Here is a 27,527-nt window from a genome sequence, read left to right as displayed (position 1 = left end):
TTTATTAACCAAAAAAATGCCTGCATAATCCATTTATCTGAAAGTGTCTCATTAAAATCTAAACATGCCAAATTCGTCGTCATTGGAATCCCATGAGTGTCCCATCAACCTTCGCATACCAGCATCTTCAGCAGTCGCAAGTCGCGGAATAGACACTTGAGGATGATCAAGGGGTTTGTAGATAGATGATATACAAGTGTTGTAGGAGTGACAAGATTTGCATTTGTGTCCAAGAAAATGATAGTTGGTATCAGATCGAGAGCTGCAATCGTTACAGTGTATAGTAGAAATCCATGTGTTATAAGGATACGGCATGGGTTGTCGTTCAACTTCCATATCCAAGATGCGAAACATGGAATTGACATTGATTATTGTCTTTGAGCACGTTGGGCAGCGATAATTTGTTTTTATATAATCACCATAACAACGTTGATGTAGTGGATGAGAACAAGGGAGAAAAGCCACTCTTTCCGTCGAGTTGAACATGTATTCTCCACAAATTGGGCAATTGCAATCTGTGCTTCGCTCAATGCACCGATGAGTATCATAAACAGCAATAGGAAGGCAAATACCACAAATCTAAATGTAAATATCAGCGAAATTTATTTGACAAGACTTTTCTTACCTTGCAATGATAATAGTCATCGCCCACGCCACGACCTATTCGGCAAATGCCACAGTCATCACAATGATAACTGGTTTTCGACGGATCATCATCCCATAATTTGCACTATGTGTTATGTTTTAGTAAAAACTTTATAACCTCCTCTGGCTCATACCTTTTTGCAATAATAACGAGCCATAGACTTTCGACAAAACTTGCACTTCTCAGCAGCTGGTTGTGTATTCAAGCAAAACATACATAGCATATTTTCGGTAGCGTTTCGATTTAGTGTATGATCACTCACTTCATTATGACAGTGCCTGCACGGAAACCATTGTTTGCAATCAGCGCATTGCTTTTTACAATTACGCATATAATGCTTACACCCGTAAATATCGTGTTCCTTATCATGAAACGACGGCTCTAAATCCTTAAAGTTTAAACCGCTTTCATCAGTCACTGTAAGTTTTTTCTTATCCTTGCGATACTTTACATAACCGGACATCAACAGTTTCTGGATAGTCATTAACATCAATCCCTTAATCTGAGTTTCCTGTCATACCTGCATAACAGAAGCCTTTCGTTTCTCGTCAAATTCATTTTGAGACTGTATTTCTTGAATCTTTTTGCGAACCGAATCTTGATTATTCAGGTCAACTCCACGCAAGATCCGCTCATCCTCTTCATCTTCCTCTACCAATTGTTCTCTTTCAGACAAAAAGGAACTAGTCCTTGGAATGCTTTCGCCGTCCTCCTCAGTTATATCATTCAGTAAGTCTGGAGGCAATTCAAATACCGACGTTAACTCTTCAGCTGCTTCCTCAAATCTCTGCGCAATTTCACGCAGATATTCAGACCAGGACATAGGTACAAACTAACCTTTGGAGTACCTTGCTCTGGGTACATATTATGCTTTTGTAAACGGAATTAGTATGGGGTTGTTTCGTTATGTCGCGTTGTATCTCTTTAAATGCTTTAAATGACTTTGGTAAGTTGGGAATATTTACAATGAAAAAACAGTAAGATGAAATTCTAACGCTTTTGAGAACCGACCCGATTGAATACTGTTATGAAAAATGAAGAAATCAATTAGTTCAAATAATCAGAGGGTAACTTGAGATCAAAATAGTATTTAGATATAGCTGCTGCAGGTAAAATGGTATACATTTGTGAATCAAAAAGGGTATTATAGAATTAATTGTTTAGTTTTAACACCTATTAAAGTATAAAAAGGCAACATTCTAAGAGACGTACCAAATGTATAAGAAAGGATATATGTATATATGAACAAAAAAGTGATAGATACCCTAAAAAACAAATTGTCATAACATTTCGACTTTTAGAAATCTAGAAAGACTTGTTTATCTTTTTCCACGTCGTTTTTTTCCTTCCCATTCATGCCAACTACCTTGCATGTCTTTTAAACTGTCACACGTTAGTCAAATAAATATCAAAGAATAGAAGGGCAACATACATTACAGCTGGTTCAGGAGGAGGCGATTCCGAAACAAAATATTCATGCATCAAAGCATCACGAGCTGATGGACGATGAGCAGGATTAAGGGATAGCAATTTCTGACATAAATCAATTGCCGCAGGCGTAAGCTTTTCTCGGAAGGAATCTACAAAGCGGCTCGGTTTTCCATGAGGTGGCTTTAAAAGATCATACCATGGCAGACTTTTTACTTCTGGCCAGGATTCTATATTGGGTGTTCCCATCAGATCGTAAATAATCTCTAGTTGGTGTATTTCGTCTTTCCCTTGGAAAAGAGGCTTTCCAACAAAAAGTTCCATGACTATACAACCCACGCTCCAGATATCGACAGCACTATCATATTTAGTTTCTCCTAAAAGGAGTTCTGGAGGCCGAAACCACAAAGTAATAACTCGATTGGTATAAGTTGCGCCAGCCTTAGGATAAGTTTTGAACCTTGCGAGACCGAAATCTGCAAACTTTAGGTCTCCATTATTATTTAACAAAATGTTAGATCCCTTTATGTCACGATGAATCACACCGAGATGATGAAGATACCTCAAGGCTTCAAAGAGTTGTTTTGATAGGTGTTTGACATTTCCTGGCGTAAAATGCAGTTGGGAATTAAGTAACACACCTGTCAAGTCATGATCCATGTATTCGAAAACCATGTTCACGGAATCTAAAAGCGATGTTAGTACATACCAAGGCTTATGCTGCATACTTTTTTCAACCAAAATTTCTAGTAATTTAACAATGTTTTTATGTCGCAGGCGCTGAAGAATTTTAACCTCGCGAACTGTAGTTATTGGAAACTTAAATCATGTTAGTAAGGTATTAAGACAATCGTATACAATAGATTACGCACCCCATCCTTTTCTTGTTCTAAGCGGATTCGCTTTAAAGCCACTAATTCTCCTGTGACATTATTAATTGCTTTATACACTTTCCCGTATGTTCCTTCACCAATCTGATCCACTTTCTCATAAGCAGATTTTCCGTACGTATAAGTATAGATTGGTTCCTTTGGTGGCTGACAGGTAATGCTTGGGGGAGGGGAATTTAAAGCCATCCTTTTAGTAGGAGGTTGATCGAATCGTGAACGTCTGGAAGGGGTTGTCTCCTGAGGAATATGAAATCGAAAACGGCTAGATTTTCCATGCATATTAGCATCGCGATGAGGATTACTAGAGCTTTGTGAGTTCCTTGAAGAATATTGGTTCAATTTAGAATCTTCTAAGGCTTCCTTGTTGGTATTATTACTTGATCGAGATTGAATAAAGGGCATCTCAGAAGACGAATTGGCTGGTGGAAACCGAGGAGAACCAGATGGGGGAGGAGGAGGAGGAAGAGGTTGTTTTGGATGAGGAAGCTGGTAAGAAGATGGCGGCGGAGGTGGAGGTGATCGAGGAGGAGAGGTAGGACTCGGATGGGAACGTGGTAACAACGGCCGCTTGCGCGGATGGTCGTATTCAGGAGAATGGGGCGATCGGTGAGGGGAAAACGGAGGTTTTCTGGATTTATTTTTCTTTTTGAATCCTCGAGACTTGGGAGGTCTACCGCCGAATCGGGAGCGGCGAGGACCTGCACCTCGGTGAAACCCGCCTCTTGGACGGTCATATTCATCTCGGTTGGAAGTGTTATTCATTGAGACTGTATGTTCACCCAAAGCTTCCTCATTAAAATCGGAGCTTCTACGTTTTTCTTCATCGCTGTATGGTTTTAGGCCATTTAATTCGGATCCCCGTCGATAAGAAGAAAACTCTTTTGTATAAGACATTGTTATACTAAAGGATTATAAATACAAAGGCGAGCTTGAGCTTAAAACAGTAAAGTGGAACGGAAGGTTTAACAATAGCAAAAAAATTTCCTATAAATAATTTTGGTATAGATATCGAAGCTTAGAAACCGTTATATTGGAATCAATCAATCACTCATTTATGGAAGGATAAACATAGAATCCTCAGAAATACAAGGAAACCAAAGATTAGCGATTTTTTTTTCAACAGAGAAAGAAAAAGATGTTATATCTGCTTCACGCAGTTAAGAGTGTATACCACTGGCTTGTTCACAGCTAATAGGAGAAGGAAAAGAATTTGAAAGTTCTTGAAATGAATATTCCGTAGATACTTTTTTAAAATATGAATAGTAAGGAAATAATGGCACGTCCAAATAGAATACTAAAAGCAGTAAAAAGCGATGTATAGAGTTACACTTAGTAGAACATGATTAACTTCTTCTCTAAAGAGGAATTTAGAAAGGACTTTTAGTAAGAGAATCTAAAAAGCAAAAAAATATTCACGGCTGTAGGTGATTTCCAATCTTTCCCTATTTCTTAGTAATCTTTGTTGTCGGTATTTTGTGTGTAGAGGAGGAGGTTCGTGTCGAACAGCGTCTGCACTGTACCTACGTCCCGACTTTGTTAACCACCAGCAATAGCAATTCCAATGAGGATACTTTGAATTTCTTGATGATAAAATAAATAATATTGTTGATTTCTATTGGGATTTGTATGTTGAAGCAAAAATAAAGAACCTTTGTTCAAATATCATAGAAGAATTGACGGTAGCGTGGTGTACGCGACAAGCAGCCCTGGGTGCTTTATAAAAAGCAAACAAACGTTTCATAGAAAGCAATCTCAGAGGAATGTTCTAATCGGGCAAACCTAGCGAATATTATTTTGAGTTGATCGGATAGAAGCGATGAAGATACATCTGGTAATCCGCATGGATCCTTGAGCATTTCATATATGAAAATTATAATCAAGGAATCAATTGTTGACTGTAAAGGCAAGTCTGAGCTTCTATCACATTTATCTCTTCAATATCAGTACGGGTTAACCACGGTGACTCTGAGTGATGTTTACGAATCGTTCCCTTGAGCTGTCAGTAGCTTTCGTTTTATTGCTGTAATATATACATGTACTGGGTGTGATTATGACCGTGTTGGTAAGATCTGTAAGGTATTCTTACTGTCGGGTGGAAACGGTTTTAGAAGGCAGGCTCTTGATGAGTTCGATGAGTGTATTCTATTGGTCAATCTCTGTTGATTCTCTCCTTCTAATACTCTACTTTTTGGATTGGCCTTCTTAGAGCAGGAGGTAACCCTTTCAGAAAGACACCTATTGTAGGACTTACAGAAGTAAGAAGTAGGTCAGATACTATTTCATAATGTGTGTAAAATATTGTAAATTTCTCTATGAATAAAATGATATAGCTCTAACATTGTTGTTCGACTTGTAAGTGCTTTTGCGCCCTTCCTGTGAAATGTTTTCTGTGCTGTAACCATACTAAAAGAGGATGAACAGTAAGAAATGTTATCATAACTGTCGGCAAATATATAAAAAAAAAAAAAAAAGACATGAGGCTTTTCAATATGAATGTGAAGTTAACCGTTACGACAGCCGATTCTTACCAAAACATTCATTGTTATCCTTGCACGGAAATAAAATTAATTCAAGAATTTTTTTCGAATTTTTAAAAGAAAATGTAAAACCCTATATGCTATTCAGTCTATATTATTTATCAGTTTCCTGTTCATTTTTAAAATAAAATGTTTACATTTTATTTGTTTATTAAAGTAATTTAAGGCCATCATTATCGTGCTTATGAATGTCTTACGAAGATCATTATACAGTCAAGCGTCTTCAGAAAAGAAAAACCAAATTTAGATTTGTATTGAGGTTCATTCCTTTTTCAAATTACATAACTTATTAATTATTTGCTTTTTTGTTCGCTGAAACTCATTTGCCTTTTGTACTTTTTGACCCGACGTTTCACCAAAAGAAGTCTTTTGTAGCCAACAAATCCAATTGGTTTTAGATCTGACAAAAGGTTTCAAATGGAGGAAAATTTAAATATAAAAACAAATATTTCTGAAAATATACAAGGTGAAAAAAACACTACTCTGTTGGAGAAGAAGGATTTCCAGGATACCCGGTCTTTAGGCTCGATGGAACAGGAAAAGGACATAACTACTTTTGAAGATAAGAATGCCAAATCACAAGCATCATTAGAACCTAGCAAGGAAACAGATTTTAGTCGAACTGAATCTTTGCCAAAGCAAGATACTCTTCGTCCTCCCTCAGAAGAAACTTTAAAGCACAATAAAGGAGGATCCGAAAGCCAACCTCCACTTCCAGAAGAACCGGTGCCTGAAGAGTATCGGCAAGCAGCTCAAAAAGAACACGACACCCAACCTCCTCTTCCGGATGAGCCTGTGCCTGGAGATTATCAACAACCAGGTCAAGAAGGATTTGAAAGTCAACCTCCACTCCCAGACGAACCGGTGCCTGAAGAGTATCAACCTCCAGTTCAAGAAGGGTCAGAAAGTCAACCTCCACTTCCAGATGAGCCTGTGCCAGAAAAATCGAAATATGTTGCCAATGATTCTGAGCCTGCTACTTCTGGTACAGAGGAATCTGCCAGTCAACCATCTATAGCTTGGTCGGAGGATCAACAAGTAGCGGCAATTTGGGACAAAAATGCACAAGCGTACTATTTTTGGGACCGTCGTACCAATACCACAAGCTGGCTGAATCCCTTAGAAGAAAGTGATTCTGAAGACAAATCATCGGACAAATATGCTGCTAGAGTACAATTTAATAGGCTTTCCGGTAAATATATGCCCGAGTGGGCAACTCCTGAAATGAAGAGTGAGGAATACAAGGCTCATAAGCACATGGGTCAATTTTTTGATGTAGACACCGCTATGTCTAGTACACAAGGAAAAAGCCTTTTGGAGGAACGAAGAAATAGAAAATACACGAGGAAGGAAATGGAAGAAATGAAGAAAAGGAACAAAGAAAAGAAGGAACAAAAGCGCCGGGCAATGTTTGACATTGCCTCCGACGATAAAGATTTCCGCCGAAGAAAAATTATTCGTTACTAACCCAAATTGTACATTTATAAAATTCCTGCATCATAATCTTGGTAGAACAGTTATTGAGGAATCTCTTTAGTTTGTTAGTTTCCTATCTGTTCCTCGCCGAACTTCGATTTAAATGACTACTTTAATTTATTTAATAGATAATTTATTAATTTTCAATGGAGTCCGTAGTCATTCTTTGGTGTTGCACATCTTTGTTTACTACTGAATTATAGTGATTTTTAAAGTATCTTGTACCAACATTCAAAGTCAGTGTATTCCCTCAACACAGCATATACCAAAGCGTTTTCAATGGCAGCATTAAACGCTTGCTATCCTTCAAGTGCTCGGATATCATCCGTTTCGCTAAAAAGTAAGGTCCTTCAGACTCCCTGTTTTATTTTCCCTACTTCCAAAGGAACAATTCCTCATTTAACACCTGACAACATTAATGACAATGAACTCCCAGTTGTCTATTTCGGATTAGAAGATTCGTAAGTATTTCATTAAATTAAATAATAAGTCTGAACTGCTAATATTTTGTAAATGATTAGACTGGATTTATTAGAAAAGTCTCCTATCTTCACTGCGGAGGGTGAGATCGACAAGTGGGTAGCTGGAACTTCCTCTCAATCTATCTTAGTAGCTCCAAGAAGAAGTACTCCACTTCCGTCTGTATCTGCTGGATCTCACCATATTCAAATTCTTACCTCAAGTGGATTGAAAAAATTGACGAACGAAGTCTACGTGAAGGCAATCATCAAACTTCGTCCTGAAATAGCAATCCCCTTGAATGACAACCCATCAAATGCTCCTGGTGTAAAGAGGAAACCTAAGATGACAGAAAAGTCAATTACCTGGACTGACGAGTTGCTCTCTGGTTTACAAAACAATCAGCTTACAGAGAAAGTAAAGGTTTTCTTTCCCGTTCCAAACGTTGAAGCTCCTTATTTAGATCCTTTAATAGAACGATTTCGGGAAAATGATTACAAGCAACATATTTCTGGGTTAGCATGTTATGGGAATTTGCATTCTATACCTTCCGAGCTGTCCGTTTATCCAAAAATTTTTCTTCGTCCTTTACTAACTCCTTTGGCAATATTACAAAGTATTCATCAGGGTGCTGATATCGTAATGGCAGATTTAGTTAATCAAGCTTCCGATTCTGGCATAGCTTTTACATTTGCCTTTCCTCCCCCTGTAGAGGACCTACAGAATATAAAGCTAGAGCTAGCTTGGGATATGTGGAATAGCATTTTTGCTGCGGACCTTTCTCCCTTACAACCTGGATGTAGCTGCAATACATGCCAGTCATATAGCCGGGCTTATATTCACCATTTGCTTCAAACACGAGAACTTGTTGGTTGGATTATGATACAACAGTATGTTTCTATTTCTTCAAACCTTTTGTTATTTCACTACTAACATGCAAATAAAGACATAACATTCATGTATTCCATAACTTTTTCTCCGGAATTAGAGATTCTATCAAGGCTGGAAATTTCTTACATGATACTGAGATATTTAAGAAAATTTATTCTTCCAACTTCCCTCGCGCTACTGGTCTGGGACCACGAAAGCGAGGCTACCAAATGGATTTAACTGATGTTCAGCCTGTTGAAAACAAACCCAACTGGGTCCAATTGAAACCGGAGACCAATAATACCGAATTCTCCCATACGACTCAGAAAAAGGAAAAGGTTCAAGAATTTCAAGAGTCTGAGTTACCTGAAAGGTAATGGCCATTGCCTTTTCAATTCTAACTTACGTTTTGGCAGGGATACTACCGTTGGTAATTTTGCTGACACTTACGCGGCTATAAGCGATGACCAAAGTGGATCTGAATTAGAAGAAAATTTGTTCGCTGAACTTGATGACATTGATGACAGTACTTATCGAGAAAGCCGAATGCAATCATTAAAAGAAGAGTATGGAATTAAGTTGAAATGACAGCTAACATTCAAAAAGATTTCAAAGAGTCTCTACTGCTAAAGAGAAAGGTCATATGCAATATTTAACAGTTGAAAATGAAAGAGAAGTGATGGATATAACAACGTGAGTCGACATCTTTATATTTATTAAAATGTTCTAATACTTTGTCTGTAGATCCTCAAAACGTGTGGTCATCCACTTTTTCCATCCTGATTTCAGACGCTGCAAAATAATGGATGCGCACCTTGAGGTAATAAATTATATTACCAGGAAACGTTGCTAATATGTTTAGAAAATATCCAAAAGTCATTGGGAAACAAAGTTTGTACGTATTGAAGCGGCTAATGCTCCATTTCTTGCTTTGAAATTAGGCTTAAAAGTATTACCGGTAATACTTTGTTATGTTGATGCAAAACTCGTTAGTAAACTCACTGGATTCACTGACTTGGGAAATAATGACGATTTTGATACTCCCGTTTTGGAGTTTTGGTTGTTAAAATGGGCTGCGATTGAAAAGTTAAAGGAAAATAACTCTTTAGGGAAAAAGTCGATTATGGGTTTTAAGGATACAAAAAATGAATCGGAAGACAGTGATTTTGAGTAATTTTTAGAAATAGTTTAGAGAAATTATCATAAAGAAATATTATTATACCTTCTTGCTCAAACGTATTTCAAATACTATCCATGATCATCGGTACTACCTTTTTACGGCTAGCAGCAGAGTTCCTTTGGTTAAATACACTTATAGTATGACCTTCAACATTTTTAAGAAACTCTAAACCTAGACTGTTTTCATTTTTCTCCAAAAATTGATCAGCAAATGATTCTCCTTGCTTAGTTCTTTTGTACAATATCATTTGACGACGAAACTCTTCTTTTTTGCTTAGGGAAAGACCAACAATAACGAGATCTGCTTGTTTAGTTTCAGCAAATTCCTTTAACTCTTGTTGCCAATTACTACGCTTTTCTTCAATCCAATCAATTCCTTTTCCAATACTGGGATAGGATATAGACACATTTCCAGGAGCGTACTGTTTCAGATCTCGATGTAAAAGGTCCATAAATGAGAACCCCTTATAAGTTCCCTTTTTTTCCTTTAAACTGCTGAAAAACTCATCACGATTCCATCCAGACGGAACGAACTGAAATAACTGGTTTGCTACCTCAACATCAGTGTCCGTAGTCTTTTCATTTTTTAAGTTTCCAGTGTCAACAAGTACAGGACCGAGTGCCAAAACCGCAATATCTTCAGCTTCCATTCGAGTCTCTTCTGTTTTATGAAGAGAGCTTAGGATATCCATATAGTACTGAATCACCAGAGTTGAACAACTGCCACATTCCTTTATAATTCTTGGGTTTGCGTTTAAATGATTGCCTTCGTCTTTGTGGTGATCGATTATACCTTCGACACTTTCTTCAAATTTACAGACTTCTTTACGGTCCAGTGTATTGTGATCGATCAAATGAATAGGAGACGAGCTAAATCTTTCAGGCACTGCCGCAATCTCATTTAGAAATAGTATATTATCAGTGCGTATTTTTAGCATGTCGAGAAGATATACCAACTCTGGGCGAAGACGAAGCTCATTCTTTGGGATATTAAAGAAAGGCACAACACACCTTTCACGGAGTTTATGTTGCAAGAAGTAGGCGTAAATTATAGAAGTAGCGCAGCTATCCAAATCTATCATATGTCAGCAATGGGCGGATCCACATGTTACATACCTGCAGATTCATTACCGCTGACGAAAGTCAATTTTTTCGTCTGTAGACTAGCTGAGATATCAGAAACAACGTGGGAATATTGTTTATAATTAGTTTCCAATAATTTCGCCAATTTGGAAGGGACTGACATTGCTTGCAATATGAGAGTGGCAGACAGCAAATAGATAGAGTAGTGTCAGGAAAATGGGCTTCACATATTCTTCTTTATTATATCATTGCAAGTAAGTTTCAACCTATCTCTAATTTGGGCTTACAAACATTTGATCATTTTTAGACAGTCCTTGGAGGTAAATTTCCATTGCTTAAACCGCAAAACTTATGTTTTCATTGAAATTGGAGGCATAGTAAGTTTGTAGAAATTGGATAGAAATCATTCTTAATGTATGAAATTATATTATATTATATATATATATATATCTAAATTAATCCATTCTTGTCTTCATAGTTCCTCTGAATCAAAGGAAACGCATTAGTGAATAATTATAGCATACCATGAAACATCAAAAAGAGCAATAACGATAAACGTTACAGCTAGTTGAGTCATTTTTCATTTATAAATTCATCAAAGTTTTCTTGTTTTCTCATCATGTAGTCAATTTATCAGAGGCATTTTGCCCTATTGCACGCTCAAATTTTTTGAGTACTTCTGCACTACCAACATAACCACACTTGCTGGATAATGAATCGTAAAAAAATGACAAATCTTTCTTTATACCAATCCATTTTGCAGGATCTTGTACAAGATCTGTGAGTTCCAGCTGCAATCTGTCTTCAAACATCTTTATGACATCCGGAATAACGCGTTCGCAATCCGGTTCAGAGTAACGGTGTAAAACTTTATACAATTTGACCAGATTCTTAATAAGGTCCTTCATATAATCATGAGGCTCTTCATTAACCCAGTTAACTGTGATAATTTGACCGCAACAAAAGTTTGATTTTTCTCTCATGAGAGCAATAAACTTTTCAGTAATCTGATTATGATGTAAGTTAAAATCGTTTTCGAGGGAGAGCAATTCTTGCGTTTGCTTAATCCCATAATTTTTTGAGAGAAATTTGAACACAGATGTTGACAATGCTTGAAGCAAAGTCACTGTTTGTGAAGCTAACGCAATATGCTTTCCCAATACCCTAGTGAGTCCTGATGATCGTACAGTTCCAGCTCCAAGAATTAGCTGATACACTCGTGAATTCAAAGTTCGTAAAAGCTCTATCATGCCATAGTAAAAATCATGAGAGAGTCTTGGAAAGTGATATACTAAGTGTCCGTATTGATCCACGCTTTCAAGTACACGTACCGAAGCACTAACCATATGAATTGATTGATTTTGAAGAAAGCAAGTATCTGACAAAGCTGACTCGCCTTCTTCTTTTGAGTTTTTTATGTCATTCAAACTTGATTCTTGAAAAAAAATCCAATCATCTGAAACATTAGTTGGGCATTGATCAATACGAGATGCCATTCTCTGCACTTCTTGGCTAACTGAAATAGCTTCCCACTTTTCCCTTTCATAATCTAAAGCAATGCGTTGAGTACTTTTCAATTGATCGTTTCGGAACCATTTCTGAAGTTCTTGCATGACAATCGACATAAAATTGTTTTGCGTGATGCCACATAGATTTTCAAGTTCATTATAAAACAAAGAATGCAATGTAAACAACTTTAGAGACTCCTGTAAAGAAAAACTACCCGAAGCATTAAAATGAGCGCTGTTTATGTGTGTAATTTTTTGTAAAATGAGTTCGGAACTAATCGTCATTAAATCGTTTAAAGCAACGGAATAATGATACTGCTCTTGATCTTTTCTCGATAAGATGTCAATTAACAGTTTCAGTTGTTGCCCCAGTCGACGCAAAACTTCCAAAGATGTAAAATAAATTGTTGTGAGCATGTTGTAAAAATCAGCATTAAAATTACTTTCATTGGATCCGTCCGCTAAGGATTGAGAAGCAGAATTCGATAAGCTGGAGAGGCTCGTAGTACTGATACTTCGACGATCGGTATGTCTATGTAGAGAATTCAGTTTAGCAAAGGCTTGTGTAATGAGAGACTCTAGTTCTTTGAATACAGAAGTTTTAAATATAGTTAAACCAGATTGGAGACCATCTGTAAGGAGAAGACAATCAATGAACCGTTCCAGCCTTTTTATAAAACCAGGAGGAAAGTCGGTAACGAGGGGTAAAGGATCCGTATTCGCCCGTAACTTTTTATTTTTCTTCAAATAGATATTCAATAAATCGGAGGGAGATTTCTGAGAGGAAAAATCGCGTATATCTTGAATAAGGATTTCGGGGAATTTCTGGATTACAGTTTGAGATATGGTATTGTATAGAGAATGTTGGTCCTCTAAAAGATCGATAATGGCAGGCAAGGAGCTAAAATCGATGGATTCTTGCTTAGATTTTAATTCTAGTTGGGAAGTGATGGAATGGATCCCATCGATCGCATTCAAGAAATGACCATCAAGGGCAGATTGGTGAGCTTGATTGCTCAAAGTAAAGAGCGACTCCAAAAATGACAGCGACTGAATTAATTCATGAAGCTGTGAGCAAGACTGCTCCTGTCTAGAAATGGCTTCTCGTTGTTCATCACGAGCTTTTGTTATTTGATTGAGGTTCTCCAAAAAGTCATGAGTATCTTGTAAGCAGGTTTTTTCATCTTTTTTAAGATTTTTAAGATTTTCCATGATGATAGGGAAACTATCACTAGCATTCTCAATCTCATGCAACAAATGAAGTTCAACGATATCAAGATACCAAGAAATTTTCTCCTGCAACATGGAGTTATTTAATAATAGTTTTCGGTTAGCATGTTGAGCATCTCCAGCCTGAGTAATATCGACATGTTCGCTTGCGATGTCAAACGTCTGAGGATCATCGAGATTAAAATCGTCTTGAAAGTATATGGATGGGATAGTAGATAGAGGAAATTTGTCCACGACACTTGGAGTAGAAGGTGGAAGCTCCTCACGGTTAAAGGTGATGGTATCTGAATTCGATGATGGATACGAGGACTCGCTTTTGAGCTCACCTCGAGCTGTTGACAACGAATTGCGACGTGCGTGCGAATCGTGCACACTAGAACCAGAGTTACAACTGAGGCGTTTGGTTTGACGTTCTACATAGCGATGAAAACTAGCTTGTTTCTGCTTGGAATAACGAGCATATTCATGAAAGATTTGATGCAAATATATCTGGAAATCATGGCTTGGAACAATTGGAATGGGAGAAAGGGCGACAGGAGTAATTTCCGTTCGAGTAGGTGTGTACGACGGAAACGTTGGATTTACGGGGTCCTCTAGAAGAGACTTAAAGGATAATGCTGACGATGTGGGATCCGCAGATTGTGACAGAGGAACTTGAAACGAAGCCTCTGTCGATGGATAGCTGTAAGAAGACGACGGAGCAATTGAGCGTTCGTCCATCAAGGCCTTTTCAAAGGCAGTATTTCACCTTTTTTAACAGTAAACTGCAATTGTCTAAATATTCTGGTAGCCCAAAGTACTAAGAGCATTTAGTGAACTCTGTTCACTTGCGTAAAACACCCAACAGAAACTCAACTAGGAACAAGAAAAAGTGTAGAATAAGAGGATTGTAGCAGCACTAGAAAGAAGTATATAATAAACTTTTCAATCCCTGCAGGATGCCGTATAGCAGGTTTTGACTTGGTTTGGTTTGTTTTCAGCATCTTAGAACCATTGACCTCTTTATAACTATAAATAAATATAAATGATCTGATAAAATAATCATGTAAACAAAAAGAAGGTCCATTTTAATAACTAGGCAGGAATCCCTTTCATTTCGTAGCTGTTTTGAGCTTGATTTCACCTTTGCAATGAATGGCTTCCAGTGTCTTGTTTTTCGTAGTTGATCTCTCAACGCTTTACCCATTCATATTGAGACAAGACATTGTAAAGAATGTATAGATAGGAATGAAAGTCCATGGTATACTACACTTTTGCTACTCTCCTCTTCTTTCCTATACAATAGAAAAGCTCTCTACTAGCAATGAAATAGACTACTACAGAGCAACACTTCAAACGTCATTAAAGTTTTTACTGTAAATAAAAGATGTCGGAAATTTACAATAAGGCACTCTCATAATAATCTATATCTGTTTTAATGAGTTTTACCGTACCTTTACTTCAATGTAAACCCTTTTAATTCACAATGTTTCTACTCGGTACTGCTTTTTAGCGAGCAACGTATTTGCTCGCAATTTGACATCCTTTCATTCGCTTCGGTTGACCTTGGCCTTTTCACTCTGCTCTTGTTTCTTGTCTTTTCATTCTTTCATTTTTGCTTTGGATTGTAAGGATTCAATATGAAACCTTTGGTGAGTGCTGGTTTAGGTACGTGGATGTTTGGAGCGATTAATCCATTCCGTTTGGTTTCAACAGCTTTCTGTAATTACTGAATTGCTAATGAATATGTATAGCCCAAGGCTGCACAGGCTTGTCGTTGATTGGAATTATCTTTCTCTCTGTCCTTTCATTTTTATTTGCTCATGAAGCTGAAGCTTTGATGCATGACTTGGCTGGTAGTGGCTTAACGGGATCTCAAGTTGCTAAAACTTGCATTGGCGCTGTGGTCATCTATACTGTAAGCAATTTTTTATATTTGCTTGTTAATTATTTTGCATAAATTTCTAACTTTTCTGTCAGGTTTTCTTTTTGTTTTGCGGGTCTCAAGTTTTGGTTGCTCGGTATCAAAATCGTGTTCAACTTTCATAGAGCCTTTCCGTCTTTTCCATTTCATATAAATCCTTTTGTTTTTTGTATAAACCGAAACCTTCAGGAACTAGTGGAAAGATAATCTGGTTCCATTTCCATTCTTGACCCGGCCTACGAATTTTTAGCTCTCCATCTATCTGTCTAGCTTGCTTTCCTTTTCATTTAGTCCAGTGCTATTCGTAATTTTTTGTTTTTTCTACGGTCGCACACAAAAATGCAAGAAGCCTTTGTATATAGTGTTTTGGACGAGTCGACAAAGGTCATGTGTCACATCACATGTATACGCATCACAGATTATCAGTTTATGAAACATTTTAAAGTTCCTTCTCTAATAATGTGAACACTTTTATAATCTAATTACGAAATGATTGCCTCAAAAGAAATCAATATATATGGTTCCCTTACTTTTTATTAAATCCTACCTACTTCTCCTTTTCCTTGCTTACGTTGACTTTTATAGCGTTCTCTTGAATTTGTAAATTAAGTTGTGTGTCAAAGCCATGCTTTGAATACCAAAGTATACTTATTTATTAACTGGTATGATAAGTAATTATTTTATAAACCAGAGGTAGAAAATGGAAGAACGGGAAATTTGCAAAGACGGCCGACATCAATGCCACGATTGGCCCATCCATCCAAGCGGCTGACCTTGTATTTACGCCATACTTGGTCCATAGCACCAGTCAAGCTTTGAACGTACTTTTCGGTGTTGTGGGCCGGTGTTGGAGTAATTCGAAGACGTTCAGTCCCGACATTGACTGTAGGCGAATTAATGCTTTGCACATATATATGATGCTCTTGTAACAAAGAATCACTAGCGAGCTTGGCTATTTCAGCATCACCAACCATAGCTGGAACGATGTGAGTATCATTAGAAAGGACAGGAATTCCAATTTCAGACAAGGATTGCTTTACTCGGCGAACAGCAGAACGTTGTTGCTCACGCTCAACGTTGGATGTTTTTAAATGCTCAATTGCTGTAAGAGCACCAACCATTACATGAGGAGGTAACGAAGTAGTAAAGATAAAACCAGGAGCTAAAGAACGAATCATGTCGACCAAACGAGAAGATCCGGCAATGTAACCACCAACACAACCATAAGACTTGGCTAAAGTTCCCGTGATAATATCGACTTTGTCCAGCAAACCAGGGGTCTCTTCAGCAACACCACCGCCACGAGGGCCATACATGCCAACCGCATGAACTTCGTCCAAAAAGGTGAGAGCGCCGTATTTCTTGGCGAGATCGCAGATCTCGGAAATAGGAGCAACATTTCCGCTCATGCTGTAAATGGATTCAAAGGCAATTACCTTTGGACGGTTGATAGGGAGAGAGGCCAACTTGGCTTCCAAATCAGCGAGATTATTATGCTTGAAGATTATTTTCTCACATCGAGAATTACGAATTCCATGAATCATAGAAGCATGGTTCATTTCGTCACTGAGGAATACACAGTTTGGCAGTTTTCTACCAAGAGTAGAAAGAGTAGCATCGTTTGCGACATAACAACTGCCAAAAATGAGTGCGGAGGGTTTTAGATGTAAGTCGGCGATCGACTCTTCTAATCGCATAGCATGCTGATTATGCCCTGCAATATTCCGGGTACCCCCGGCTCCTCCTCCGTACTTGTCTATGCAACGATGCATAGCGTCGCTTACCTTTTTGTGACCACCCATGTTGAGATAGTCGTTGCTGCACCATACCTGGACACGGGTATTTGGGTCTGCCAAGTGAGCGAGTGGATATTCATGCGCTAGGCGATTGATATTGTTGAAATACCGATACGATTTATCCCGTAATTTTTTTTGGAGTTCCTCTTCGTAAAAGGTTTCATAGTCGAACCTGGGGGCACCCGCAGGGGAAACACCATAAGCCTGACGAGCTGCACCTGGGAGTGTTTCTTGATGAATGGAAGCAACCTCATCGGGTTTAGTAGCGGCTTCTTTGACTGCTTGAGCATGACGACACATGCCAGAGCTACGGTCACTCACGCCGGCTTTCAAATGGATCTCTTCTAAAGAAGGTTCCTTTGCCATGTGCTTGGAATGGGACTTGAATCCACGTTTACCAGTGAAGGCATGCTGGTCACCGGCAGGAAGGGCTCCTCCCATAATGGGACAATGGGCACCAGCGCGAACCAAACCAGCTCCCATCATTCTGCGAAGGGTAGTAGCGTCAGTCTTGCTGACAAAAGGGCAACGCTTGGTAGCGAGTTTCACGACGCGTTCCATAATTTTTATATCTTTTCTCAAATTACTGATATGAAAAAGGAAAGTAGAAAGGAAAGTAAAAAAGGAAAAAAAATCCGTCTTTAGTTTAAGTATAAAAGAATGAAAACTGATCTGATGAGCAGGATTACAAGTGCTGCGACAACAAAACAAAAACAAAATTGTTTTGTTTCAATTGTTGAGCTTTTTTCGTTAAGGATATAGATTCTCCTCTAAAGCTTGTGGAAAGCTCTTTTTTTTTCAATCAAAAAGGGGGATAAACAAAAAAAGCAGTAGACTTTTTAAAATTATCCAAATGGTTTTTTTTTTATTGAATATAACTCGTTTTTTGTGAAAAAATACGAGATTCCAATTTCTTCGTTTCGTGGGTGGTGGAGAAGGTGAAATGGAGATGGACGTGAAATCGCCTTTGTATTAGCCGCTCGATTCTTTTAATAATGACTGGTGAATAAGCGCACAAACCAGTGGCAGCATAAAACACCGAGTTCTAACACATCAAAACCAAAAGTAAATAAAAGAAATAAACAAAGAAAAAGGATGTGAAATTTGATTCAAAGTATTCAGAGAATAGTAGAAGTTTGTTATGCAATTGACAATTTCATGGTTATTAGTGCATTGAATTTCGTGAATGATTTGTAACGTCTATGTGTGAAAGTCTACATGTGTCTAAACCAACAGTGGTAGGAAACTGTACTTGGAATCCCATCTGCGAAAAAAAGCGACTCCTACAAAAGACCTGGCCTTGACACAAGAAAAAAAAAAAAAAAAAAAAAACGAATTTCATACGTTTTTTCTACAAATCTACGATATGGAATTTTGCTGTTTTATTTATTTATAGACTCATTCAAGGACTTAGATTGCACTTCAATGAAACATAATGATTAATGATGGCAACTCATAATATATATGCCTTTGCACTGCCCAACAGGAAAAGGAAAAAAGTTTAGATTATTTACAAGGTTAAGCTTATATGGTAGCAGTTGTTGCACAGGAACTTCCAGAGCAAATTCTCAATATTCGTAACGTTTAGAAAAGTCCCGGCTCCTCTACTTTTCGTCTAGGAAACATAATCGTTGCCTATATTCCAAGACAAGCGAGTCAACAAACAAAATCATAAAGTAAGGATTCAATAAAAAAAAACAAAAAAACAAAAACAAAAACAAAAACAAAAACAAAAGAATCACGTAAATTTACCTACTCCCAAATGGAACTAAGACTGGAAGAAGAAATTATTGAGAAATTCAACAAACAACCTGAGGACCATGAAAAATCGGCAGAAAAACAAGATCACGAATCCATTCGACCAACAATTGAAGTTACTGAGGAATCCGATTCAATTGATAGGAAACCCCCCGCCATAAGTGCTGCCCTCATTCTATTGAATAATTTTGTCCTCTCGATTTCCTTTTCGATTGTCATTCCTACTTCTGACACTTATGTCAAAGCCCTAGGAGGAAGCGAAGTTTTGTCTGGTCTCATTATCGGTCTTCCTATGATCACGGCCCTCGTCACTTTATATCCCATGCTTTTACTGTCGAATCCTAAATCTGCCAATGGGTTTACCTTTTACAAACGTCCCTATCTTTGCTCGTGTGTCACAGCAATTTTAGGACACATCCTTTATTCACTTGCCTTCAAAGCTAAAAGCATCGCTCTCCTCCTAGTAAGCCGAATCATACTAGGTGTAGCATGTGTCATGTATCTGTACCATAAAAAGTTCATGTCCGACAGAATATTGGTCGGCGCAAAATACAGAACTTTTATGAGCACTCTCAACATCATTATGCAAACCGCTGGAATTGCCATTGGTCCTTTCCTTGGTGGTTTAATGGCCAAAGCTTCTTCCCATTCTCACAACACTATATGGAATCAATATACTTCCGGAAACTGGCTACTAGCCATTTTTTGGTTTGTTTTGTTACTTGTTTCTTCCATTTTCTACTATGATGCTGACTATACCATTCCTCCTGTCCCTCCAAGAAGTAAAACTCCCCATTCTAATCCTGAGACCGAAACCACACATCGCCGTCCAGACCTTGCTTCTATTTTAAAAATTTCTGTTTCTGGATTTATTGCCTTCTCTTGCTTTTTTACAATGGAGGCATACCAAGCTTCCATCCCCATCTACACCAATTACCTCTACAAGTATTCTCCCTTTCAATCGGGTAACTTCCTTGCTCTTGCATGTCTCATTGATATTCCATTTCTCCTTTTCTTTTCTTTCCTTTCAAGGTGGGTAGAAGACCGAAAACTTACATTAATAGGTATTCTAATTACGCTCATATCAGTCTCTGTTCATCTCATTGTCAGCAGACTCCATAAAGAGTATCTCCAACTTTACTTCACTTTGTTTTCTCTTATCTTTTTCGGAACTTCCATCGCCTTTTCACCCCTTGTATCTCTTCTCACTAAGCAGCTTCACCCAGATCATCACTTGCTAGCAAGCGTAGTAATTCAAATCAGCATAGCTATTGCAGACACTGTTGGCCCTGTTTTTGGAGGTGCAATTCGTGTGATTTCTTCTCTCGGATTCCTAGCCACTTTACTTGCTTTGAATGCATTGACAGCCTTTTTTATGCTTTGTATTTGGAAAACCGCCAAAGTCAAAATTGGGTAGTTTTTCTCTTTCTTTTTTGAATTTAAATTTTAACGAGTTGCATTGTCAACGAAATTCTTTAGTATTAGTCTGATATTCTTAATGTTAAATAAATGCGATCATTTTCAAATAAAAAATCATCCCTTTGAAGGCGTCTATTGACCTCCAAGATATAGTCATTCTATGTTTCTCTTTTGTTCTTTTTGGTAAATTGCTTTCCTATAGTCCTGCTTGCATTTCTCGTTTTTCAAATCTTTTTATTTCTGTTCCAAAGTAACAATATCGTTATAGCACACCATAAAATGATAAACTTGTTTGTACCTTGTTGTTATCGTGTCAATAGTAAGTAAAATAAATTTTTTTAAATAAAGATGGACTCCGTTGCAAATTATGATCAGTTGAAAAAAAAAAGGGGCAAGGTAATAGCATCATGCTATGGTGCTATCAGACGCCAAAGATGATCAAAACAATCAAGGTCTTGTATTCCATTTTGAAGCAGCACAGTTAGAGACTAGGAATAAGGTGTTTTAATGAAGTTTTGTATAAGCTTGCTAAATTTCGTTTTTCCATTGAGCTTAAAAGTCAATAGACAAAAGTTTACTACACAGAAAAGCAGCTACAAACGCTGCCAATCCTCCAATTCTTAATACCCAAGCGACACTGTTATCGCTTTTGTCACGGTGGCTTCCCTCTGATTGAACAAAAACAATTGTAGCAATAATCGTACTCAAAACTTGAGGAGCTGAAATAAACACATTATGTACGCCAATCATTTTCCCACTGCTTTCACGCAAACCCAGCTTTGCAACTTCAGATGAAAAAAGTGAATATGGAATCCAAAGGCTGCAAGCCCAAGACAAACCACAAATTGCTACCATCACTTGTGCTTCCCATGATGTGCCCAGGAAAAAAGTACTGAGCATGCAGATGCCAAACAATATGTGAGAAAAAAGCCATAATAATGGTAATGTAAGGCCTTTAATTTGTACTTTTGATGAAAAAGTGCTAATAATAGAACGGTTAGAAGGAATAGTTCTTTGCAATTGAGATACAGGAGCTGAAGGAGCAGGCGAGGGAACCTCCGTGGGCTCAGATCTTAAAGAAGATCTTTCACTAGGCTCAACTGAAGCCTGCGGTATATAAATTGCAGGCCGTAAATATCTCTCGTAGTCTCTTGAGCCTTCTTCCGTTGCATACTCCTCCTCATCATCGTCATCATCCTCTCTCCCGCTCTCAAGTAGAAGAGGCAAAGCAGTATTTGAGGCCAAAGAAACAATTGCAAACAAAAGTAATGCAAACGATCCTTGACGAGTTGCCATATCCCAGTCCTCTTCATGGCCTTTAGGTGCGTGCCTCAAAAACAAAGTTCCAACGTAAGTTGTTATGTAGAATAAAAATGGAAACCATCCAAAATAAGCAAAGAATTGTACATAGCATATTTTTCGTAGAGAATCAGGAAGGCTTGAAATATTTTGTCTCATGGTCCCGAAAAATTCCAAAATTTCAGAAACAACTGACTGATCCTTCTCAGAAGCAGGAAATGATCTCTCGGTAACAATTAAAGATGTAATGCTAACCGTCAGTAAAAGAAAAATCGAGGCCATCGTGCAGAAGGCTTGGAGCTGGGTAATATGGAGGAAAGCAAAAATTCGGTACAAAGGAAGGAATCCTAGTAAGTATCCGAAAACATTACCGATACCAATCATTCTTCCAGCCCAAGAATTTGCATCATGTTGTTGTTCTGAACTGACAGAATCGACAATTAGGGATCGAGTACTAGCCATGACTGAAAAAACATTAGATCAAATCTAAGAAAGAAGTTTTTGAAAATTACATACCAACATTCACAGCGATATCTAAAAGATAAATACTCAAGGTTGCCAATCCAATGGTTACACGCTTCGCAACCGTACCCTGAAAGAATAGCTCACTCAAATCTGGGGCCCATCCCATCAAGAATAAACTAAACATACCTAGCAAGCTAGCAACCAGCATAAAAGGCCTTCTCCTTCCAAATTTCGACTGAAAGCGATCCGAAAGTATTCCAGAAATTGGTTGAATAATAATCCCTGTCAATGGACCAGCGATCCAAATGATGGACGTGTATTCTTTACGAAGGCCGAGGGAAAATAGATATGGAGATCCTATTGAAAAACAAGTTAGACCTTATAGATACGAAGATACTAGAATATAGCCTTCACTTACCATAACCAAGTTCAACAGACCCTGTTTTTAGAGCATGTTAGCTTCATCCCAAAAAATAAAAAAGTTTGGCAACGTACAGGTCAATTGAACACCTAAAAGAGACTTTTTACAAGTTAGCACGAATTTTCGGCTGAAACCGTAAATCTATACATACCACCGTTAACGCAATTAAATACCACACCGATCTGTGAGGAATAGGATCCTTGGTTGGATTTTCTATGTCCATGTTATTTGTATCATCATTTCTTCTTAACAGATGAGACCGCTCTGGATAAAGCTCGCTAGACATTTTTGGCAAAGACACGAAAAGAAGGGAACCTTATGTGACGCCAGTATAAATCAACGAGACACCAGAAGGATTTAATAGTTACAGCAAAAAACCAAAGAGTTGCAAACGGATGTTACAGAAAGAACACAAGATCTAAGAAAGGTCCAACAAGAAAACAATCCCTTGTTTGTAACGTTTATATAATCTTTTATGGTAATTGCAAAAGTAAATTAAACAATGTCAAAATACCATACAGGAAATTGTTCAATGCTAGCAATGTGAAGATGGATAACAGTAGCTAATATGAATACCATCCAAGGTTTCAGCTTCCAAGAAAAACGAATGAAAACAATTGTTAAGTTTTCTAGACATAAATATTGTTAATATTTCTGCGATCAGAGAAAAATTGATTCTGCAAACATTCTGTTGTCAAAATCCATTACAAAAAACCCAACTGAACAGTGGTAAAAGGGAATTCGTTCTTCCTTCAATTAAGCAGTAAAGTACTCACCTTAACTACGAAAAATAAAGGATCTAATACTCCTTGGATTTTATGCAAAGAAATTGGTTTCTAGTTGATTTCCATTTCTCCACACTTCATTTCTGTAACACTGACGTACAGAAATACAGAGATGGAAAGCCATCACTAAAAATTGTCTACGCAACACAGTATTTATTGTAACGATTTGTAAGAATATTTAACACAAGAAAGTTTGTACTAAAAAACGAAAATACTTAGAGAGTGTGTTTAAATAATTCTTTTTCTAGTTCTGTTTTCTTTTTATCTAGAATTAGTTTCTTGAAAATATGATATGGTTTGTAGGACCATTTTCTACGGGCCTTGGCCTTGCTGAAATTAACAAACAATCGGCTTTCATTGCCTGAGGAAATCTTGGTTCAATGCTTAGCTTTTTTTTTTTTTTTTTTTTTTCTCTGTAAGTAATAGCTATAGGAGAGGAAGAAATGGTTCCCTTGATCAATAAAGACTTGGAGAAACACAAAGTTGCCCAGGGACAGGCACTGTACAAGATTCGAATACAAAGCAAATCTCATGGAGTCTTGCAGAATAGTAAGCTTTCAGTGTTCTTTTTATTTTTTCTTAATTTATTTCACGTCTTTCGTTTGTTGAAGTTCGTTTTACGCTGTGGAAATTTTTTAGTAATACCTACACTCTTGAGTTCTCTGGAATCGCAAAGATTTGATTTTACATTTTTTATAAATCACTACAAAAAATTATAGTAATAAATACTTTTGCAAACATAACAATTACTGACCCACGATTGTTTTTCATCCACCCTCCAGAAGCAAACTTCTACCAACAACTAGAACGCTGGACAAGAAAAGATGGGGGACAATCCTTGGGTTCTTCAGGAACAAGTCCTGTTGGAACTTTCAGAAGTGATAAAAAATTCACTTTCTGAAGATTCACAAACTCGAATAGCTGCTTTAAGTGTATGTCTTTAGAAATCATAAAAAGTCCAGAGGCTTCGCTTCTTACAATCCTTTATGTTGGTTTTAATAGAATCTAACAATATTTGATAGTTACTTGAAAAAACGAAGGATATTGCTGATGTAAATAATTATCTCGCCTGTATTTTAATTAATGGTGCCGAACTGAGCGTGCCAATTCGTTCTGCTGCTGGTTTACTATTAAAAAATAACTTGCGTGTTTCAAACATTGAACTTGCACACGGATTGCAAAGTCTTAATTATACAAAATCGACAGTTGTACGCGGTTTATGTGATTCTCAACCTTTGATTCGCGGTATATCTGGCAATGTTATAACTACGCTGATTAGTAGATGGGGGGTTAGTACATGGCCCGAAGTTCTCCCACAATTGATGGACATGCTTTCTGGTACAACACCCAGTACCACTCAAGAAGGTGCTTTCAGTGCACTTACGAAAATTTGCGAAGATTCAGCTCGAGAATTAGATAGAGACTTTGATGGAACACGTCCTCTCGACTTTATGATTCCTCGTTTTGTTGAATTGGCTCGTAATGAAAATCCAAAAATTCGTACTGATGCTTTGTTTTGCCTCAATCAGTTCCTTTTAATTCAAAGTCAGTCTTTGTATGCCCACATTGATAACTTCCTCGAAACCTGTTACAGCTTGGCCACCGATACTTCTCCGAATGTTCGTAAAAACGTTTGTCAAGCTCTTGTCTACTTGCTTGATGTTCGTCCTGACAAGATCGCCCCCTCCTTGGGTAGTATCGTGGAATATATGCTTTACTCGACTCAAGATATGGACCAGACTGTTGCTCTGGAGGCCTGCGAATTTTGGTTGGCTATTTCTGAACAACCTGATCTTTGCTCTTCTTTGGGTCCCTATCTTGATAAGATTATCCCAATGCTTCTTCGTGGTATGGTTTACTCTGATATGGACCTTTTACTCCTTGGAAATGATGTCGATGATTACAATGTCGAAGATCGACTTGAAGATATTCGTCCTCAACATGCTAAGGGTAAGTCTCGTGTAACCATGGATACGGAGGGTCCTGCTGGCCGTCAAGGAGGTGCGAATGATGAACTTGATGAATTTGATGAGGAAGATGAAGACGACGACGAGTTTGATGACGAGGATGAAGACGCCGATGCCTTCATGGATTGGAATTTGAGGAAATGCTCAGCTGCAGCCCTTGATGCTTTATCTGCTTCTTGGAACCAAAAGTTGCTTGAGGTTATTCTCCCTCATTTGAAGGAAAGTTTGATGAGCTCTGACTGGAAAGTTCAAGAGGCTGGTGTATTGGCCCTGGGTGCTATTGCAGAAGGTTGCATGGATGGAATGATTCAATATTTGCCGGAGCTTTATCCTTACTTGCTTTCGCTTTTGGATAGTAATAAGCCTCTGGTCCGTACGATTACGTGTTGGACGCTTGGCCGTTATTCAAGCTGGGCAACTTGCTTGGATTCTGAGGTAGATCGTCAAAAGTATTTCATTCCCCTTATAGAAAAGTTACTTAGAATGGTGGTTGATAACAACAAAAAGGTACAAGAAGCTGGTTGCTCTGCTTTTGCCATCCTGGAAGAGCAAGCCGGGCCTGCTTTGGTGCCTTTCCTGGCTCCTATTTTAACCAACTTTGCTTTTGCCTTCCAAAAATACCAAAGGAAAAACTTACTTATTTTATATGATGCTGTCCAAACACTTGCGGATTACGTTGGTCCAGTACTTAATGAAAAGAGTTATGTTGAACTTTTGATGCCACCATTGCTTCAAAAATGGTCCACTATTAGTGATGATGACCCAAATATTTTCCCATTACTAGAATGCCTTTCATCGGTTGCCGTGGCTCTTAAAGAGGGATTTGCTCCTTTTGCAGCAGAAACATATGCTCGCACTTTCCGGATGCTCCATAATACGCTGTATATGATTGACGCTTCCCAAAGTGATCCTTCGATTGACGTTCCCGATCGGGATTTCTTGGTCACTACTTTGGATTTAATCAGTGGTATTATTCAAGCACTCGGAAGTCAAATTGCACCCTTAATAGCACAAGCCGACCCCCCAATGGGACAAATTATTGGTGTTTGTGCTAAAGACGAAGTTGCGGAAGTCCGTCAATCGGCATATGCTTTGCTAGGTGATATGTGTATGTTTTGTTTTGATCAAGTTCGTCCTTATTGTGACGCACTGTTACTAGACATGCTACCACACATGCAAATGCCTTTGTTGCACGTTAGTGCTTCTAACAATGCTATCTGGTCTGCAGGAGAAATGGCGTTACAAATGGGTAAGGATATGCAACCATGGGTAAAACCCTTATTGGAGCGCCTTATTTGTATTATACAGTCCGGAAAAGCGAACAGTACAGTACTGGAGAATGTTGCCATAACCATAGGCAGATTAGGCATGTTTAATCCCGAATTAGTTGCTCCTCATTTAGAGCTCTTTTACCAACCATGGTTTGAAATTATCAAGACCATTGGTGAAAATGAAGAAAAAGATTCTGCCTTCAGAGGATTCTGCAATATCTTGGCATGCAACCCTCAGTCCTTATCATATCTTCTTCCCTTGTTTGTTGCATGTGTTGCTGAATATGAAAAGCCTTCGATGGAATTGCAAGATATGTTCCAAAAGATTTTGCAGGGATCCATTGAAATGTTTAATGGAAAAGCAGCATGGCAAGCTTCACCGGATATGATGGCACAAATTCAATTACGTTACGGGGTATAGAAAAAGGCGTGCATATATGTTGCTGAATGGTCGAGTAAACATGAATATTTGGGAATAAGTAATAATTCATTATTTAATGATAGGATACGGTATGTTTGAATTTTTTCTGCATAGTCAATGCGTTCTATGTGAAAAAAGAGGACCCGCTATGGTAATTGATACCCTGAGAAGAGACCTCTTCTAATTCTTATTTACTATATAGGACAGTAGGTAGAGAATAAAAATATAAAACCTTTTTTTTGTTTACGTTTTGTTTTCAACGACGAAGGTTTTTATTAAATAGATGAGCATTCTTGTATACGAGATAATAACTTTTGCTGCTATACTGTTTTCTATAATGCTGTTAATTACTGTAAGTCGTACGCATGTTTTGTTTTAGCCACGAGTTATCAAGCATGAAGACTTTACTAACAGCAATCAATGAAGCAAACCAAAGTATAGAAGAAACCGAGATACTTGCAGTTCCATCTGTAATATCATCATCTTTCTGTTATGTAGACATCCAACAATGCTGTACAAGATGAAGCATGTTGCAAAACGAAATAAGTTCATTTTTTTATCCATAGCAGTTCGACAAACTCAAAAAGAAGAAAACGATACTAAACTTTCTCAAACCTTCTCAATATGCTTTTTTATTTATTTCACTAGTATTTCATTACGTTTCAAGATAATACGATTTACTGGCCGGTAATAAGATTGGCTAATATAATAATGAA

At 37.8% G+C, this 27,527-nt stretch overlaps 11 protein-coding genes across 11 annotated transcripts; 5 read left to right on the top strand and 6 right to left on the bottom strand.

The window, feature by feature from the left end:
• Nucleotides 1-51: 51 nt before the first annotated feature.
• On the bottom strand, nucleotides 52-1,469 carry SOMG_04635 (ubiquitin-protein ligase E3, implicated in DNA repair; the record flags this gene model as incomplete). The annotated part of the gene is made up of 4 exons (XM_056183415.1): nucleotides 52-579; nucleotides 626-730; nucleotides 780-1,118; nucleotides 1,167-1,469. 4 exons carry the CDS (start codon nucleotides 1,467-1,469, stop codon nucleotides 52-54), a joined length of 1,275 nt encoding a protein of 424 aa, XP_056039323.1.
• A 496-nt stretch (nucleotides 1,470-1,965) lies between these two features.
• lsk1 (P-TEFb-associated cyclin-dependent protein kinase Lsk1) lies at nucleotides 1,966-3,858 on the bottom strand (the record flags this gene model as incomplete). The annotated part of the gene is made up of 4 exons (XM_056183414.1): nucleotides 1,966-2,029; nucleotides 2,079-2,760; nucleotides 2,803-2,893; nucleotides 2,947-3,858. The coding sequence occupies 4 exons, from the start codon at nucleotides 3,856-3,858 to the stop codon at nucleotides 1,966-1,968; spliced, it is 1,749 nt and encodes a 582-aa protein (XP_056039292.1).
• A 2,060-nt stretch (nucleotides 3,859-5,918) lies between these two features.
• Nucleotides 5,919-6,968, top strand: SOMG_04633 (SOCG_03062-like, conserved protein; the record flags this gene model as incomplete). Its single annotated transcript, XM_056183413.1, has 1 exon — nucleotides 5,919-6,968. The coding sequence occupies one exon, from the start codon at nucleotides 5,919-5,921 to the stop codon at nucleotides 6,966-6,968; it is 1,050 nt and encodes a 349-aa protein (XP_056039340.1).
• Nucleotides 6,969-7,256: 288 nt separating this feature from the next.
• qtr2 (queuine tRNA-ribosyltransferase accessory subunit Qtrtd1/Qtr2) lies at nucleotides 7,257-9,480 on the top strand (the record flags this gene model as incomplete). Its single annotated transcript, XM_056183412.1, has 7 exons — nucleotides 7,257-7,438; nucleotides 7,499-8,326; nucleotides 8,383-8,679; nucleotides 8,723-8,872; nucleotides 8,913-8,999; nucleotides 9,051-9,126; nucleotides 9,169-9,480. 7 exons carry the CDS (start codon nucleotides 7,257-7,259, stop codon nucleotides 9,478-9,480), a joined length of 1,932 nt encoding a protein of 643 aa, XP_056039288.1.
• Nucleotides 9,481-9,547: 67 nt separating this feature from the next.
• ppx1 (exopolyphosphatase, prune Ppx1) lies at nucleotides 9,548-10,731 on the bottom strand (the record flags this gene model as incomplete). Its single annotated transcript, XM_056183411.1, has 2 exons — nucleotides 9,548-10,560; nucleotides 10,602-10,731. The coding sequence occupies 2 exons, from the start codon at nucleotides 10,729-10,731 to the stop codon at nucleotides 9,548-9,550; spliced, it is 1,143 nt and encodes a 380-aa protein (XP_056039290.1).
• A 454-nt stretch (nucleotides 10,732-11,185) lies between these two features.
• On the bottom strand, nucleotides 11,186-14,026 carry vps54 (GARP complex subunit Vps54; the record flags this gene model as incomplete). The annotated part of the gene is made up of 1 exon (XM_056183410.1): nucleotides 11,186-14,026. One exon carries the CDS (start codon nucleotides 14,024-14,026, stop codon nucleotides 11,186-11,188), a length of 2,841 nt encoding a protein of 946 aa, XP_056039289.1.
• Nucleotides 14,027-14,925: 899 nt separating this feature from the next.
• SOMG_04629 (small endoribonuclease with 2 transmembrane domain) lies at nucleotides 14,926-15,334 on the top strand (the record flags this gene model as incomplete). Its single annotated transcript, XM_056183409.1, has 3 exons — nucleotides 14,926-14,953; nucleotides 15,040-15,203; nucleotides 15,266-15,334. 3 exons carry the CDS (start codon nucleotides 14,926-14,928, stop codon nucleotides 15,332-15,334), a joined length of 261 nt encoding a protein of 86 aa, XP_056039368.1.
• A 555-nt stretch (nucleotides 15,335-15,889) lies between these two features.
• hem1 (5-aminolevulinate synthase Hem1) lies at nucleotides 15,890-17,566 on the bottom strand (the record flags this gene model as incomplete). Its single annotated transcript, XM_056183408.1, has 1 exon — nucleotides 15,890-17,566. One exon carries the CDS (start codon nucleotides 17,564-17,566, stop codon nucleotides 15,890-15,892), a length of 1,677 nt encoding a protein of 558 aa, XP_056039369.1.
• Nucleotides 17,567-18,767: 1,201 nt separating this feature from the next.
• SOMG_04627 (transmembrane transporter) lies at nucleotides 18,768-20,180 on the top strand (the record flags this gene model as incomplete). Its single annotated transcript, XM_056183407.1, has 1 exon — nucleotides 18,768-20,180. The coding sequence occupies one exon, from the start codon at nucleotides 18,768-18,770 to the stop codon at nucleotides 20,178-20,180; it is 1,413 nt and encodes a 470-aa protein (XP_056039377.1).
• A 554-nt stretch (nucleotides 20,181-20,734) lies between these two features.
• Nucleotides 20,735-22,653, bottom strand: sut1 (plasma membrane sucrose/maltose:proton symporter Sut1; the record flags this gene model as incomplete). The annotated part of the gene is made up of 5 exons (XM_056183406.1): nucleotides 20,735-21,945; nucleotides 21,998-22,303; nucleotides 22,365-22,385; nucleotides 22,442-22,466; nucleotides 22,519-22,653. 5 exons carry the CDS (start codon nucleotides 22,651-22,653, stop codon nucleotides 20,735-20,737), a joined length of 1,698 nt encoding a protein of 565 aa, XP_056039378.1.
• Nucleotides 22,654-23,976: 1,323 nt separating this feature from the next.
• Nucleotides 23,977-26,811, top strand: kap104 (karyopherin/importin beta family nuclear import signal receptor Kap104; the record flags this gene model as incomplete). Its single annotated transcript, XM_056183405.1, has 2 exons — nucleotides 23,977-24,084; nucleotides 24,175-26,811. 2 exons carry the CDS (start codon nucleotides 23,977-23,979, stop codon nucleotides 26,809-26,811), a joined length of 2,745 nt encoding a protein of 914 aa, XP_056039375.1.
• Between the last annotated feature and the right edge of the window lie 716 nt (nucleotides 26,812-27,527).

Source organism: Schizosaccharomyces osmophilus, chromosome 3, assembly GCF_027921745.1.
Source record: "Schizosaccharomyces osmophilus chromosome 3, complete sequence".
NCBI classification, from domain to species: domain Eukaryota; kingdom Fungi; phylum Ascomycota; class Schizosaccharomycetes; order Schizosaccharomycetales; family Schizosaccharomycetaceae; genus Schizosaccharomyces; species Schizosaccharomyces osmophilus.
Note: the sequence above shows the minus strand (reverse complement) of the source record. Positions and strands in the feature narration are given on the sequence as shown.